Genomic DNA, 14,519 nt, shown 5'->3' on the forward strand with positions numbered 1-14,519 from the left:
GGCCTGGCTGCTGTGCCCCGACGGTGGCAACCAGGCGTTGGCTTTTACTTGCTCCGGTTTTTCCTCCTCTCTTCCCTCAACAGCTCCCACCATCCCTTGCCATTCCTTCTTCTGGGGGCAGACTCTGGCAAAGTGACCTGGCTGTTGGCAGAGATAGCATTTCCGGGCGCCTTTTCCCTCCTTCTTTCCCCCCTCACTGGGCTTTGAAACTGCGTGCACGCGCGCTGTTCCGATTTCCATCGGCTCTGCCGGCGGGAAAGTTGTCTCTGGAATGTCTGGAATGCGGAACTCCTTCCAACGTTCCCCCTTCCCTTCCCGCCTCTCCAAAGCTCTCGCCTCCTGGCGCGCTCCTATGGTCAGCGCAGATTTGGTCAGCTGATCCATAGAATCCGCCCTGGGATCCCGGGAAAGTTCGTCTTTCACAGCCGAAGCAAGACCTTCTTCAAATAGCATTTGAATGGGTTCCGCCGATAAGTCCCACCCCAATCTGTGAACCAGCATGGTGAACTCAGTCCAGTACTCACGGACAGACCGGCTCCCCTGTTTGCAAGCCATTAGCTGTCTGCGCACCACTCCCTGCTCAATATCGCTGGAAAACATCAGATCCATGGCACGAAAGAACCTCATTGTGTCCTTTAGGACGTCATTATTTGTTGCCATCAGGGGTCTCACCCAGTCTCTCGGCCCCCTTTCAAGATGCCCAATCACGAAAGCCACTCGCGATTCCTCATCAGGGAATTCATCAAACTGCACATTGAGGGCATATTGCATCTCTGTCCTAAAGGCATGGTAGTCCTTGGGGTCCCCCCCAAACTTCTGCACCAATCCTGGTACCTTTCTGGGGAACTGGGTGGCTTTTCCCCTTTTGTCTGCATCCTGAGCCCTTCTCTCCTCAAGCCTCGCCGTCTGCAGCGCTAGCTGGATCTCCAACGCCCGGTACCTTTCCTCCAGGCTTGGCCCTGCTCCAACTCCTGCTTCTCCGGTTCCGGCTGGGTCGCTCATGATGCCTTCTCCTACACAAACAACTTACAAAGACTGTCGGAATGCTGTGATGGGATGATGAGCTGCTTGTGCGTAAAATCGTAGTCCCTCAGAGTTTGTTCAAGCCCACAAACCTCTGTCTGTGACAGAGCCCCTCAGACATGGCTGCTCTAGTCACTTGCAGATTCCGACAGTGGTTGCTTTCGGAATCGTTTCCAGCATAAAAGCTCCTTAACGGAAACACGTCTTCTGGACTCGCGGCGTGACAGTTTCCGGCGAGGAGTGGGTCTCCCTATGGGAGCTTCAGATACCTCCCCACTGTTCTCGCTGGACGTGTCCCTGAGCCCTCCCTCTTGCTCGCTTTCCCTCAGAGATCCACCTCTCCCCCTGCTGGTTCCTGCTTCAGCTGCTGAGTCTCTACCAGCCTCCGTGAGCCCTTCCACCAGAGACCCACCTCTCCCCCTGCTGGTTCCTGCTTCAGCTGCTGAGTCTCTCCCAGCCTCCGTGAGCCCTTCCACCACCTGTTCCTCCGATGGCAGTTCCCTGACAATATTCTTAGCAATTATTTTAGTCTTTTTCTTATTCAATGTAAATCCTGCCACTTGACCAAATCTTTCCACCTCTATAAGTATGTTTTTAACACTTTCCAAAGGTTCTTCCACCGTTAGGACCAGATCGTCGACAAAGACTTTAACCTTATATTCATTTTGGCCTACTGCCACCCCTTTTATTGCCTCATTTTCCCATATAACTTTTAGAAAGACTTCCAGGACAATGATAAATAACAGTGGTGAAAGTGGACACCCTTGTCTTGTACCCTTGATTATCCCTATTTCTTCCGTAATCACATTGTTAACAATCAATTTAGCTTTCTGTTCAGTATATATTGCCTTTATTCCATTGAGGAATTCCTTCCCCACCTCCATATGCTCTAATTTTTTTATCATAAAAGCCCAAGATATGTTATCAAAGGCCTTTTGTGCATCAACAAATATTAACATAGCTTGTTTCTCGTTCCTGGCAGTCAGATATTCCAAAATATTAATTATATTCCTTACATTATCTTTCATCTGTCTGCCAGGTAGGAAACCCACTTGATCTTTGTGAATAACTTCTTGTAATATTTTCTTAATCCTCCTCGCTAAAATGCTTGCAAAAATTTTGTAATCTGTATTTAATAATGAAATAGGCCTATAGTTTTTAACTTGTGTCAAATCAGAGTCTTGTTTTGGAATAAAGGTAATAAACGCTTCTTTCCATGTTTCTGGGATTTCTCTTTCCTTGAGAATGTTATCAATTACTTTTTTCAAGGCTATTGATAGGATGTTTTTCATTTCCTTGTAGTAACTTGCTGTAAATCCATCTGGTCCTGGGGCTTTCCCCTTTTTAAGTTCTTTTATAGTCTCTTTTATTTCCTCAATTTCTATTGGGGCATTCAGCCTATCTCTTTTTTCTGTCGGGATCTTCTGCACCTTCTTTTCATTTAAATATCTTTCTACCTTTCTCATGTTGTTCTTTTCCGTTCTTTTATATAGATGTCTGTAAAAGTCCAAGAATCCTTTTCTGATACCTTTTGGGCTATCGATTTCTTCTCCCTCCATGATAATTTTGTTGATTGTATTCTGTTCTTTCCTTTTTTTAATTTGCCATGCCAGCCATTTACCTGATTTATTAGCAGATTCAAAATTCCTTTGTCTCATTCTTTTTATATTCCATTCTACTTCTCTGTTGATTATCAACGCAAATTGGGTTTGCAGCGCCTTTATATTCTGTTTTACTTTTTCGTTGTTCGGTTTCTTAACTAATTTTTATTTATTGTCCATTATTTGTCTTAAAATTTCCTTCTTTACTTTTTCTCTACTTTTGTTTTTAATTGAATTCTGCTGGATAAAAAATCCTCTCATAACCGCCTTGCTGGCATCCCAAACTATATTCGTTTTCGTACCTTTATTAGAATTGTTTACAAAGTAGTCCATCAAATTCTTTTGAGCTTTCTCAACAATTTTTTGGTCATCTAGGAGATAATCGTTCATTCTCCATCTAAACGTTCTTTCTTCATATCCTTGTAGTTCAAATTTTATAGGATTATGATCTGAAATTACTCTCGGTTGAATTTCTATTTGCCTGATTCTTGGAGTTAATTCATTTGAGACCCATATTTGATCGATTCTTGACATTGACTGATTTGGGTCTGAATAAAATGTAAATTGTTTTTCCAGCGGGTGTCTCAATCTCCATATATCAACTAAGTTGCAGTTTTTTATCATCGAAAAGAATGTCTTTGGTAACTTCCCTTCTTTACTGAACCCTGCTGCTCTTAATCTATCCATTTCCATTGACACCACACCATTCATATCTCCCATTATTATAATCTTTTGATCCATATATTCGAACAGCTTTTCTTCCAAATTTTTGAAAAAGTCACTTTTGTTTCCATTAGGTGCATAGATCCCGACAATTATTATTTTTTCCCCTTGCCATTTGATCTGGACTGCTATGATTCTTCCTTCTTCATCTTTGAAAATTTGTTGAGCTTCAATTTTGTTCTTTACATATAAAACAACCCCTCTCTTTTTACTTTTATCCGAAGATATGAATTCATTTCCTAATCTTTTATTAATCAAAACTTTTCTATGTTTTCTTGCCACGTGCGTTTCTTGTAGACAAATTATATCCAAATTTTTCCTTTTTAAACATTGTTCAATTTTATTCCTTTTTTCCTGTCATTCATTCCATTAATATTCCAATTCCAAATTTTTAATGCCATTGTAGCCTCTTAATTAAATAGTGGCTTTGTTTGTTTATAATCCCTTTGCTCTCGCTTCTTCTTCCTCTTCCTCTTCTTCTTCCTCCTCCTCTTCTGTCACCTTTCCTTCCTCTTCTTCATCATCATCCTTTGGACCTGCTCCACCTCCTCCTGCTCCTCCTACAGCTCCTTTTTCTTCATCTTCTTCTGCTCTTAGTTCTTTATATTTTCTCAGGAACTTGCTTGTTTCTTCTGGGCTTATCAGTCTATGTTTCTTACTCTTGTAGGAGAACGATATTCCTTCAGGGAATTCCCATCTGAATTCAATATTGTTACTCTTCAAAATTTGAACAAAGGCTTTATATGAGTCTCTTCGTTTCAGTAGTCTTATTGGAATGTCTTTAAAAATGATAATAAAATTTCCATCAATGTTCAGTCTTTTTGAATTGAATTGAAATCAAACCTTTATTAGGCATTATGCAAATAAAAACCGTAAAAGGGAAAATAACATGTAAAAGCCTTGAAATATATATAAAAAGGCAGCAGTTGGCTACAAACATATATATATATATACATATAGAATCAGTGGTTTTCCTTGTTAACCTGCTCCTTGGAGGACTGCTACCAAAAACTCGGCTACCCCCGCCGTTACCCTTTGGTCAACGTCGGATAGGCAGAATCCCGCACATTCACCTTGCTGGGGTTCCAGACCACCCAAAAGAGGGGACAGCACGCATTGACGGAGCGTACTGTACAATGGGCAATGAAAGAGAATATGCTCTACAGTGTCCGGGACATTCATAGAGCATCTGCAGAATCTCTTGTTTCTAGGGATGTTTTGATATCTTCCCCAGACAAATGCTGAGGGAAAAACATTCAACCGGGCCAGCATAAAAGCCCTACGTTGGGCTGGGATTATTAATTTAGTGACGTAATTGACTCTGCTATCTAAGATATTTAAATCATAGAATATGGGGGAGCAAATTTTGTTTACAGCTGCCATAATATTTTGTCTCTCGACATCCTTTAGTCTAGTTAGGATATTATGGAAAATGTATTGCTCATTAGAATTGTACAGGGGCTCCAGCTCGATGCCTAAAGATTCAATCTTTTTTTTCGAGGTACTGATACCATCTTGATTTATAGGAGTCTTTGAGCAAATCAGCGAGCAGGCTTGATGGAGAGCAGCGAAAATGGCAGCGTAACCAGTACTTTATTGAGGTGGACCAGGCCCAGTATTCCATTGTGTGTATGCCTATTTCTGCACACATTGTTTCATATTTGATCACAGCTGGGAGTCCAAGAATACGTCTCAGAAAGCTGGAGTGAATCTTTTTTAAATCACTGTTATATGCTTGGACCCATAGCGGGATTCCATAGAATATCTGGGCTTGCACTTTTGTTTGAAATATCTGATTGGCCGCAGGAATAAATTGATTACCTTTCTGATAATAAAAACGGGCAACTGCTGATGAGGTGCACTTTGCCTGTTTTATGGCATTTGTGCGATGATTTGCCCACCCTAAATTGCTCTGGAATAAGATTCCCAGATACCTATAGATTTTTACTTGTTGGATTTCTTGCCCTCTTATTTTCCATTTCTCTAGTTTCCAACCATTCGAGAAGACCAAAATTTTTGTCTTCTCATAATTTATAGAGAGTTTATTACATTCGCAGTAAAGGATCAGAGAAGATATAAGACGTTTCAGACCCAAGCTCGTTAATGATAGTAGGACTGCATCGTCTGCGTATAATAAGAGAGGAACTGGTTTCTGATTAAGTTTAGGGGCATGTGATTCTATTTTTTGAAGGTGATCTGGCAAGTCTGATAAAAATAAGTTAAATAGAAAGGGGGCAAGAATACACCCTTGTTTTACCCCTTTCGAGTTTGGGATGTCTGATGAAAGGTGACCTATGGTGTTAAGTTTGACTTGACAGACATTGGAAGAGTATAGATTTTGTATTAGAATCAATAAGCGCTGATCAATTTTTAATTCTGCGAGTTTCCTCCACAGCTTTGGGCGGTCAATTGAGTCGAATGCACCACGAAAATCTACAAAAGCAGCATATATCTTAGATTGCCTTTGGGATCTATATTTTTCAACCAAATGCATAAGTATAAGGCAGTGGTCTAATGTAGAGCAACCTTTGGAGAAACCTATTTGTTCTTTCCCTGGTAAATTTAGATTTTTCATCCAGGTAAGGAGTTTAGATAGAAGGTGCTTAGCGTAGATTTTCCCTATCACTGATAGTAAGCTTATCGGTCTATAATTCCTTGGTTCTTTTGGGTCGCCATTTTTAAAGATTGGGATAATTATTGATCTTAACCATATCTCAGGTATGATCCCATCTTTGTATATGACAGTAAACAATTGAGCTAAGGGTTCTGCCCACCAATCTATATAGGTCTTGAATAATTCTATTGGTAGACCGTCTGGCCCAGGAGATTTTCCCGATTTGAAATTTTTAACTATCTCTCTAATTTCCACTTCTTCTACCCTTGGCCACTCCTGGAGTTTATTGATTTTATTTTTAGTGGTCTCATTTCCTTTAAGTTCACTGTGTAGATTGTTAAATACAGATGTAAAGTATTGGGACCATTTGGATTCTGCAATTGGTGGTTGGGTTAGTTGATTTTCGGCTTTCAATCCTCCGTACACTAGGTTCCAGAACGCTTTGTTGTTTTTACTCTGAATTGAGTCGAATAATTGTAGCCATTTTTGGGTTGCATATTTCTGTTTCTTTTCGGCCAGAATGTAATGATATTTTCTTTTTTCATCAAGATAAGAGGGCTCTAGTTTAGTGCGATTATTTTTAAATGTTTGACGCAGTTTTCTTTTTAGCTGGAAACATTCATCGTCAAACCAGGGGCTAGCGCTATGTTTAAGTATCCAAACTTTAAGTGGAGTACTAAGCTCTACAAACATTTGGAAGATTTCATTATAAATTTTCGGAATATCACTGTAGGGATTAGTGGTCTTTAAATTGGATAATACCTGTTTTCTCAGGTTGGCTGTAAGTTTTTGCCCCACTGCTGCACTCATTTCCTGGGACCATTTTAATTGAGTCATTTGTTTGTATTGAGAAGGTTCTATGATATTGTACTTGGTTATTTTGGTTTCGTCCTTTAAGTTAATAGACAACGATAATGGCTGATGGTCGCTTTCAGTACGCGTTCCAATTTTGAGGTCCATGATCGAATTTATAATATTATAAGGGACAAGAATATAGTCGATGACACTGCATCCTCGGGGGGAGAAGTATGTAAACTCCCCGCTTCTATCGCCTTTTGTTGAACCGTTCACAATCTGCAAATTAAAGTTGTTACATAATTCAAGTAGGCGTAAGCCTTCGTTGTTTACAACCCTATCTCTGGAGAAACGTCCTATTTTCAGGGCATGTGCGATATCATTATCAGTATTCCAATTTAGTTTGCTACATAGTTGTTCATTGTTGGTTCCCACTCTAGCATTAAAATCACCTGCTATTATCAGTGAAGCATTTGGGTATTTATCGGTCAAATTTTCTATATAGAAGGTTAGTTGTGACCAATTTTCACTGCTGCTGTTGTTTTTGGTTGGGGGGATATAGACATTTACAAGTAGCAAAGTATCGTCTTTTTGTGTTAAAAGTAGAGCTTGTGCAAGTGGTAAGCATTTTTCTAGCTGCTTGATTTCAAACCCTAAGTTGTCTTTGATCATACAACAGAACCCTGCTTTCGGCCGGCCCTTCGTGTTTGTTTTCAATGCGGGTTTCGTATAGGAGGTGAATCCATTAATTTTAATATCTCTAGTTGACCATGTTTCTTGTAGAAGTATTAATTCAAAATCTTTAAAGAAGTTCATTAGGTCTGGGTCTCCGCCTTTGTTTCCCCACCCTGCAATATTCCAGGACAGTAAGCGTAGAATCCGTTTTTGAGTTGGTGGCTGGTTGACAGCATTTAGTCATTCTAGTTCTGTTATTGAGTCCAGCGAGGAATTTTGTCTTGTGCAAATACAGCCATTTGTCGCTGCTTTCGGTGGGGAGGGTAATGGTGGGTCTTTTAGATTCTTTTTTAAAGTGCGGGGAATTAAAATTTCCTCCCTTTCTTGATTTTCTTCCTTAACTGTTCCTTGTTCCTGAGAGATTTCTGTGGTTGGTGGACTGTTATGGACAGTAGGACTGTTTTCAGTCTCTACTTCCATTTCTTTGGCCTCATTTGGTGTTGAGCTCAGTGTGCCAGGTCTGTTGGAGGTCATCTTTTGTTCGGCAATGTTAGAGTCCTTTGTAGTACTTAAATAAAGGGTACCTATTTCGTTTGGAGCTAGTATTTGATATCTCAGCCAGGAATTTGTGGTCTCTTTACTGGAGTTTTTCCTTGCCATTTCATATTTTAAAGGAGGCTGGATTTGAAGCTCTGCATCTATACATTTGAAAGTTCCATTAGTAGCTCTCTTTTTGACTATGCATTTTGGGGAGAAGGCTGGTAAGTGTAAAGTTTGATTGTGTATTGTTTCTACTGCATTTTGTTGATCTTGTTGGTGAATTTCGGTCAATCTGGCCTGTAGTTTCGTCAATTTACTGAGTATGTTTATTTGTTCTTTATCTGGTAGCTTGGTAAAATTACTCAGCAGATCTTCTTCTTCTGGGACTGTCCAGTCTATTGTGTCAAAAGCGAGGCTGTTATTTGATGCTACAGTCGCTTGGTTTGGGAGCTTGGATTTTTCTTGCGTGATTTCCCGGGTAGCTGGCTGCGGTTTCTCCCATCTACTGAGTTCTTCCACGGGAGTAGGGCAGATGTCGGCTTCTGGTGGAATGGCCTTGTTCATCTTATTTTGTCTTTTAGATGCGATCAATGGACTGAGTGATATATCTTCGAAGTGTCGACGCGGAATAATTCCTTTCTGGACTAAATGAGCCTTTTCCCTTAAGATTTTGGTTGGAATTCTATGACTACCAAATCTTAGTAGTACTTTTTTGGAGTATCCATCGTTAGTGAGCCTCTTGACTGCTTTTAAGTCAATACTTCCACCCTCAAGGCCTAGGAGCAGATTTAGATGATGTCTGGCCCAGAAGGATGACTCCCAGTAAGGTAGGGGCCCTCTATATGGAAAAATGTGGAGAACAATCTCACATGGCCTCAATATCAGGTTGAATGAGTGAGGGGGGCTTCCTCTGGCTTTTGGCTGGTTTAGAGGTATAAATTTGTATTTGTTCTGTTTACCTCCAGGGCTTGTTAAGGATGGCAAAAAGGGAGTGAGTTGCCTCCTTTCATCTGGGTTATCCAGCTTCTTGGAGATGTTTTGTAGTTGTTCAAAGATTTTTTGAACTGTTTGAGCAGTCAATAGGCAGCATTCCTCCAGCAGCTCCACCTTTCTACCAATTAGTACTTGTGCCTCGATTATGGGAGTAGTAGCCTTGTCCTCATTTATCCCTGAGGATATCTCTTCAACTGTCTTTCCATGTAAAGAGTTGGGGAAAGTTTTGGGAGGGAATATGTGCTGTTTTTGAGGTAGCAGGTAATTATCTAGATTACTCTGTTTGAAGCCAGAGGGCTCTGCGTCAGTTTCTATATCAGGACACCTGAGTCTTTTGGCTCTTCTCATTGCTAGATTCTTCTTAAATCAATGAGATCAGACTTCTAAATAGAGTGATAAAGTGCTAAAGTTTTCAGGTCGCAATCTCATTCAATTCTCATTCAGTCCTGGCTGGGCTGCTGCGAGGAGTTTTAAAACTGGGTCCAATTAGAGCACTCCTTTAAGGTATCCCCCCCCCTTCATCTCAGTTTGTTAAAACAACTGGGATGTTTGGGGGTCCACGAAGTTTGAGGTGGTGGGAAAAATTTGTGGTTTTATGAATTTGTAGTTTTTAGGGTTAAAAGCCCACTAGAAGTCCTTAAAGATCCTTGGAGTAAGTTTGTCACGAAGAGTCAACTAGAAACTGGGAGGGAGTGCCTTAATGGCCGGGAGGGAATGACTGAGAGCCTTCGTTAAGACTTCATTAACTTCATTAAGTCCCGGCACCGAGGAGGATAAAATAAGATGTTCAAAAGCACAGCGAGGTAATGAAAGGAAATAAAATCCAAGGGAAGGAGGAGAGCCAGCAACAAAGGCATTTAGTTAAAAGAATTCTTTGAGCTCCGATAAGAGCGTCTTACCTCGGCGCCATCTTTTTCCTTTTTCCGTTCAGTCTTTTTTCTCTGTTCTTTTGTAATATCAGATTTCTCATATCTCTGTCTCTAAATGTTATTAGGCAGTCTCCTGGGACTCTCCTTGCTTTGGCTGATCTTACTCTCATTCTGAATGCACTTTGAACAGTTTTTGCAACCTCTTCTGGATCCATCTCTAACCATTGAGCCAACTCTTTTATCAACTTCTCCTTGATGTTCTCTCCCTGTGTCTCCGGTATGGCTCTCAGCCTCAGATTACCTTCTCTCTGTCTCAATTCATTCATTGCAATTGCATCCAAAACTTCTTCCTGGGTTTTATTCATCTCTGACATACCTGTTTTCATCTTCTCTTCCTCTTTTTTCATCTCCCTCATTTCAATTTTCGTTCTCTTCCACCCTTCCTCTAATTTTTGTGTTCTTTTAGATACATCTTTTATTTGACCTTTAAGTTCATTAACTGTTTTGTCTATTTTTTTTTAATCCATTTTACCAATTCTATTATCCACCTGTTCTAATTTAGTTTCTAAATTCTTTTCACTTTGTTTAATTTCTGCAAACATTCTCAAAATTTCCGCTTTAAATTCCGACTCCTGTTTTGACCCTTTCCTGTCCGCTGGTGTCCCTTCACTCGTTTTTTTCATTTTATCCATAGTCTCAGTTTATAGCAGACAATAGATTTCAAATTATACAAATCAACTTTTTCAGAATATCAATCACAACAATTTGCCAAAATGAATCAATTCTCTCTGAGAGTCGGAAGAATAGAATAAAGTCTACATACACAACCAAAGATAATTAATGGAACATAAAAGATGGAAGTTGTTGAGTTAACTCTAATTCCAAAGAAAATGTTTTTAATTCCAATAAAGGGTGTTAATAAAAAAGGTTGGTATGACTCATATAGCTTCTTGCCACCAATTAGGCTAATCCTTAATAATATCTTCCGCCACCAATTAGGCTAATTCCAATTGAATGAGGATGTCAAAAAAAAAGAGGAGGAATGCGTCCCAGGTCCACAAAAATCAAAGACAACTATGTCTCTCCAATTATAATAACTGAGTTTAATCAATATCTCCCAAAGACTCCCCACCAAAATTAGACCAAAAATGTGGAAATTAATCCAAAAAATATTCCAAATTATTCCCAAGGTACAGAATAGGTTTCCCAAGCCTGAGGTAGGAGCAGGTCAAACTTGAAAATTGAGATGAAAAGGCACTATTCCATTTAGCATAATAAAGAAGAAAGAAGAATAAAAAAATAAACAAAAATGTACAAGAGAGGAAAAAAGAAAAAATTCCAGGTCTCAACAAATTCCAAATTCAGGTGGAATTGTTTTTAAGTCCAAATAAAACAAAAACTTTAGGCAGTTCCTAAGTTTGAAAAAAAGGAAAAAAGTAATCCATAAATTTCAAAAATCCAAAATTTCAATTTAGATATGCTGCACTGAGTTATTTATTATATTTATTTATATTCACTCAGCTCCCATAAAGTCATTTGCCAGTACTGTAGTTCCCAAACAAAAGAAAGTTACCAAAAGTCAGCAAGAAAAAAAACAAGTTGTATTTCCTTATTTGACCACAGGGTTCCAAATATCAAATGCTCTCTTTTATTAAAAAGTCTTTGGTAACTTTATAACTTTGATCAGAAATAGTACTCCAAATTGTCTAATTGCAGTTCTTTCAAAAATAAGTAAAGAAAAGAACCAAATAAAAGTCCAGCCGGAATAACAAAAATATTGCCTTCTTCTCTTTAACTTCCAAACAAGAACACTACTCTAAAAATAGTAACAATGGAGTCTGGAGTCTGAAGCTCCGTTGCGCAGATATTTCAAAAGTGAAACCTAAATAATTCACAGACCCCTTCTGATTCAATGCTTTGTATCTTCGTGGACTTCAAAATTCCAACCCTCTTCCCCCTTTATATTTTATAATTTTCCGTCACTGCTTCTCACAGAGTTGTTTTTAAAAGTCTCCAAAAAGGGGGGGAAGAGATCGAAGCCACTAGCGGCAACTCACGTCTCGTTTCCAGCTCTGCTAGCAGTCCTGTGTCTGAGCTGAATCCAGAAAACGGCTGACCTCCGTAATTTAACTTTTTTAGTCCGAATCCTTCCTTAGGCCAAATCAATCTTGTTTTATTGGAGATAGGTCCGGATTTCATATACTTTGAGAACTGAGCGCTTTCCCTGCAAGCTCGGGGCTTCGCTTTCCGAAGGCAGCAATGGCTTCCCCTCAGCCCGCTTCCCCGCCCGCCGTTCTCTTCGCTCCAAAAGGAGTTACCTGACGGCCAGACGATCCGCGTTTCGGCCTCAGCAGGAACCAGAACTCCTGGACATCCACCAGCAAGTTTTCTGGGGGCTACTGCGCCCTGTAGCACCCCCTTTTCCTTCGGAAAGCCCGGGATTCTCCAGACGGAAAAATCCTCGCTTGCGCTGAGAACGGGCTCAACCGGAAGTCTTCTGAAAGTTTTATAAGTGTTTACATTTTACTTAAGATGATGTGGCACTTTGAAAACTGGAAAGTGCAACAGAAAAGGAAAAGGTAGCAACCAACCACTTCCCTCTGTTTCTGTGCCCATTCACACTCTGTTGCTTTAACTGCTCTTCCTGCCTCTATCATGCTATTTGGTCTCCATGAGCCTGTTCTTTTATACAGCTTTGCCATTTCAGCCAAGGCAGCCCTCCCTCTCAACATGTTTGGAGAGCACTCATTCTTAAAACTTCCTGTCTGTATTGGAACTAAAACCTATCCTTACTAAAGACTCTGAAAGGTGTGGAATTCTCCCTCTCTTGAAAGGAGGGTCCTGTAGAAATTATTCATGAATTGTTCTTCAGTAGGGGTGCAGTATAAGTGTAACAAATGAATAATAATAAAACATTTTATCTATCTATCTAGCTAGTTATCTGCCTGCTATGGTTTTTGCTCAGCCAATAACTAACATTCTCTTGGTACGATAAAAGCAGTGAAACAATAAAATAGGAAATAAGTTCTAAAAAGTAGTATTACAACAGTATTCATAGGGACAGAGAAAAGCTAAAACCATAACAACAGCATCTAATCACAAACTAAAACATTTCAGGGGTAAAATAAACAGAGTTTGAATGCCGGGGGGGGGGGGTGTTCCTCCCTTTTAAAGGCTTTGCCTGGTTCTAAAACAACATTAGAGTTCAAGCAATCCTCTCTTGTGGAGGGTCTCATGCAAGTCGGGGCCACTGCAGAGAAGGCCCTTTTACCTGGTGGTCTTCTCACCATAACTTTGCTGGCGTAGGTTTTGCAGAAAAGGCCCTCCAATGATAATCTCAGGGCACTTGTGGGTACACAGTGAGATGAAGCAGTCCTTCAGATACTGCAGCCCTAACCCATGAAGGGCTTGAAATGTCAAAACCAGTCGAGCCTTGGAACTAACTTGGAGCCAGTGAATATGGGAAAGCACCTGTGTAACATGCTCATAACTTCGTTAGTTCCTATGTTGCCTCAAGTTTCCAGATAGTCTCCAGAGGCAGCAATGACAAGCATAGTCTGCGAAGGAGAGGTAGCATCCCTTCACCTAATATCAGACTGGCAAATAAAGTGTTGTGAGGTCGGGGGGTGGGGTCCCCTGTTTTGTTAGTGACCTTTTGCAACCTTGTTGGACTAGTCTTTAGAGTAAGCTGAAACTTACCTCTCTGTGTCCATCCTTCCCTCTTCTCACCCGCTCTAAGGCACAAACACCCCTGGAGCAAGAAATCTTTAATATTCTACACAAAGGAAAGCAGCCAATGAAGGACCCACTCCTGACACCACAGGAGAAGTCCTCACTGCAGGCCATGAGTCTGGAGGAGGTGAGTCTAGATCTAGCTGTTTCTTTCCCATTCTCCATCTCTCCCTCCCTCCTGGATCCCACACTGCCTTGCTCTGTAAGCTTTTACAGTCAGCCCTTCCCCCCGTTTTTGCACATTTCAGGCACAGTTGCGACGTATGCAGCACCAGAGGGCTCGAGTCCTGCAGTCCTACTACAAGGCTAAGGCACAACGTCAGCGGAAGATCAAGAGCAAAAGGTAAGCAATTGTTGTAGAGCAGCAGCTGGGAACCTACAGTCCCATTAGTTCTGATAACCAACCACAAAACTTTTCCCCAACCCCCCACAAGCACAGTTACCTGCTCCATACTTGATATTAAATTTTACATTGGGTAAAGACATGGCTGTGGAAGAACAATTGGGAAGCTGCATAGTATGCTCCCAGTTGTTCCTGTTCCAATAAAGGCTTGCTGTTAGTGCTGATCAGATGATTGGTCACGACAGCAAGGCTTGCAGGGATTGGTTGCACTACAAAGTTCTTGAAGAACTCCTTAGTTCAACTGATCCTTGCCCAAAGCAGGCATTGCTGTAAGTGCTGATCAGCTGACTTAAGTTGGAGAAAATTTGTGAACAGCCATCCAACCCACCTTCAACCTTTTAAGTTGGCTGCCGAAAAGAAATGAGGGTAGGTGGAAAAAGTCCTCTTCTCACTTTTGTGGATGAGCCCTGTTCAGTTCCTGCATAGTTCCTTGCAGCCCAGGAAGGACTAGGCATCTTGCGACTTGCTACACTGGGCTCCTTTGGGAGGGAAGGGCAAGACATAAATGGAATTTTAAAAAAAATATTAAATAATAAATAACAGATGTGGGC

The 14,519-nt window shown here is 40.7% G+C and overlaps 1 protein-coding gene across 1 annotated transcript in view; it reads left to right on the plus strand.

Moving 5' to 3' along the window:
* The window catches only part of LOC310697708 (U3 small nucleolar RNA-associated protein 14 homolog A-like), a 54,216-nt gene that overhangs the window by 22,606 nt on the left and 17,091 nt on the right, over nucleotides 1-14,519 (plus strand). The window contains exons 6-7 of the mRNA XM_083484419.1: nucleotides 13,573-13,692; nucleotides 13,814-13,908. Coding sequence (XP_083340545.1) covers nucleotides 13,573-13,692; nucleotides 13,814-13,908 — 215 coding nt within the window. The remainder of the gene's footprint in view (nucleotides 1-13,572; nucleotides 13,693-13,813; nucleotides 13,909-14,519) is intronic.

Source organism: Podarcis liolepis, assembly GCF_965112155.1.
Source record: "Podarcis liolepis genome assembly, chromosome: W".
In the NCBI taxonomy this organism is placed as follows: Eukaryota; Metazoa; Chordata; class Lepidosauria; order Squamata; family Lacertidae; genus Podarcis; species Podarcis liolepis.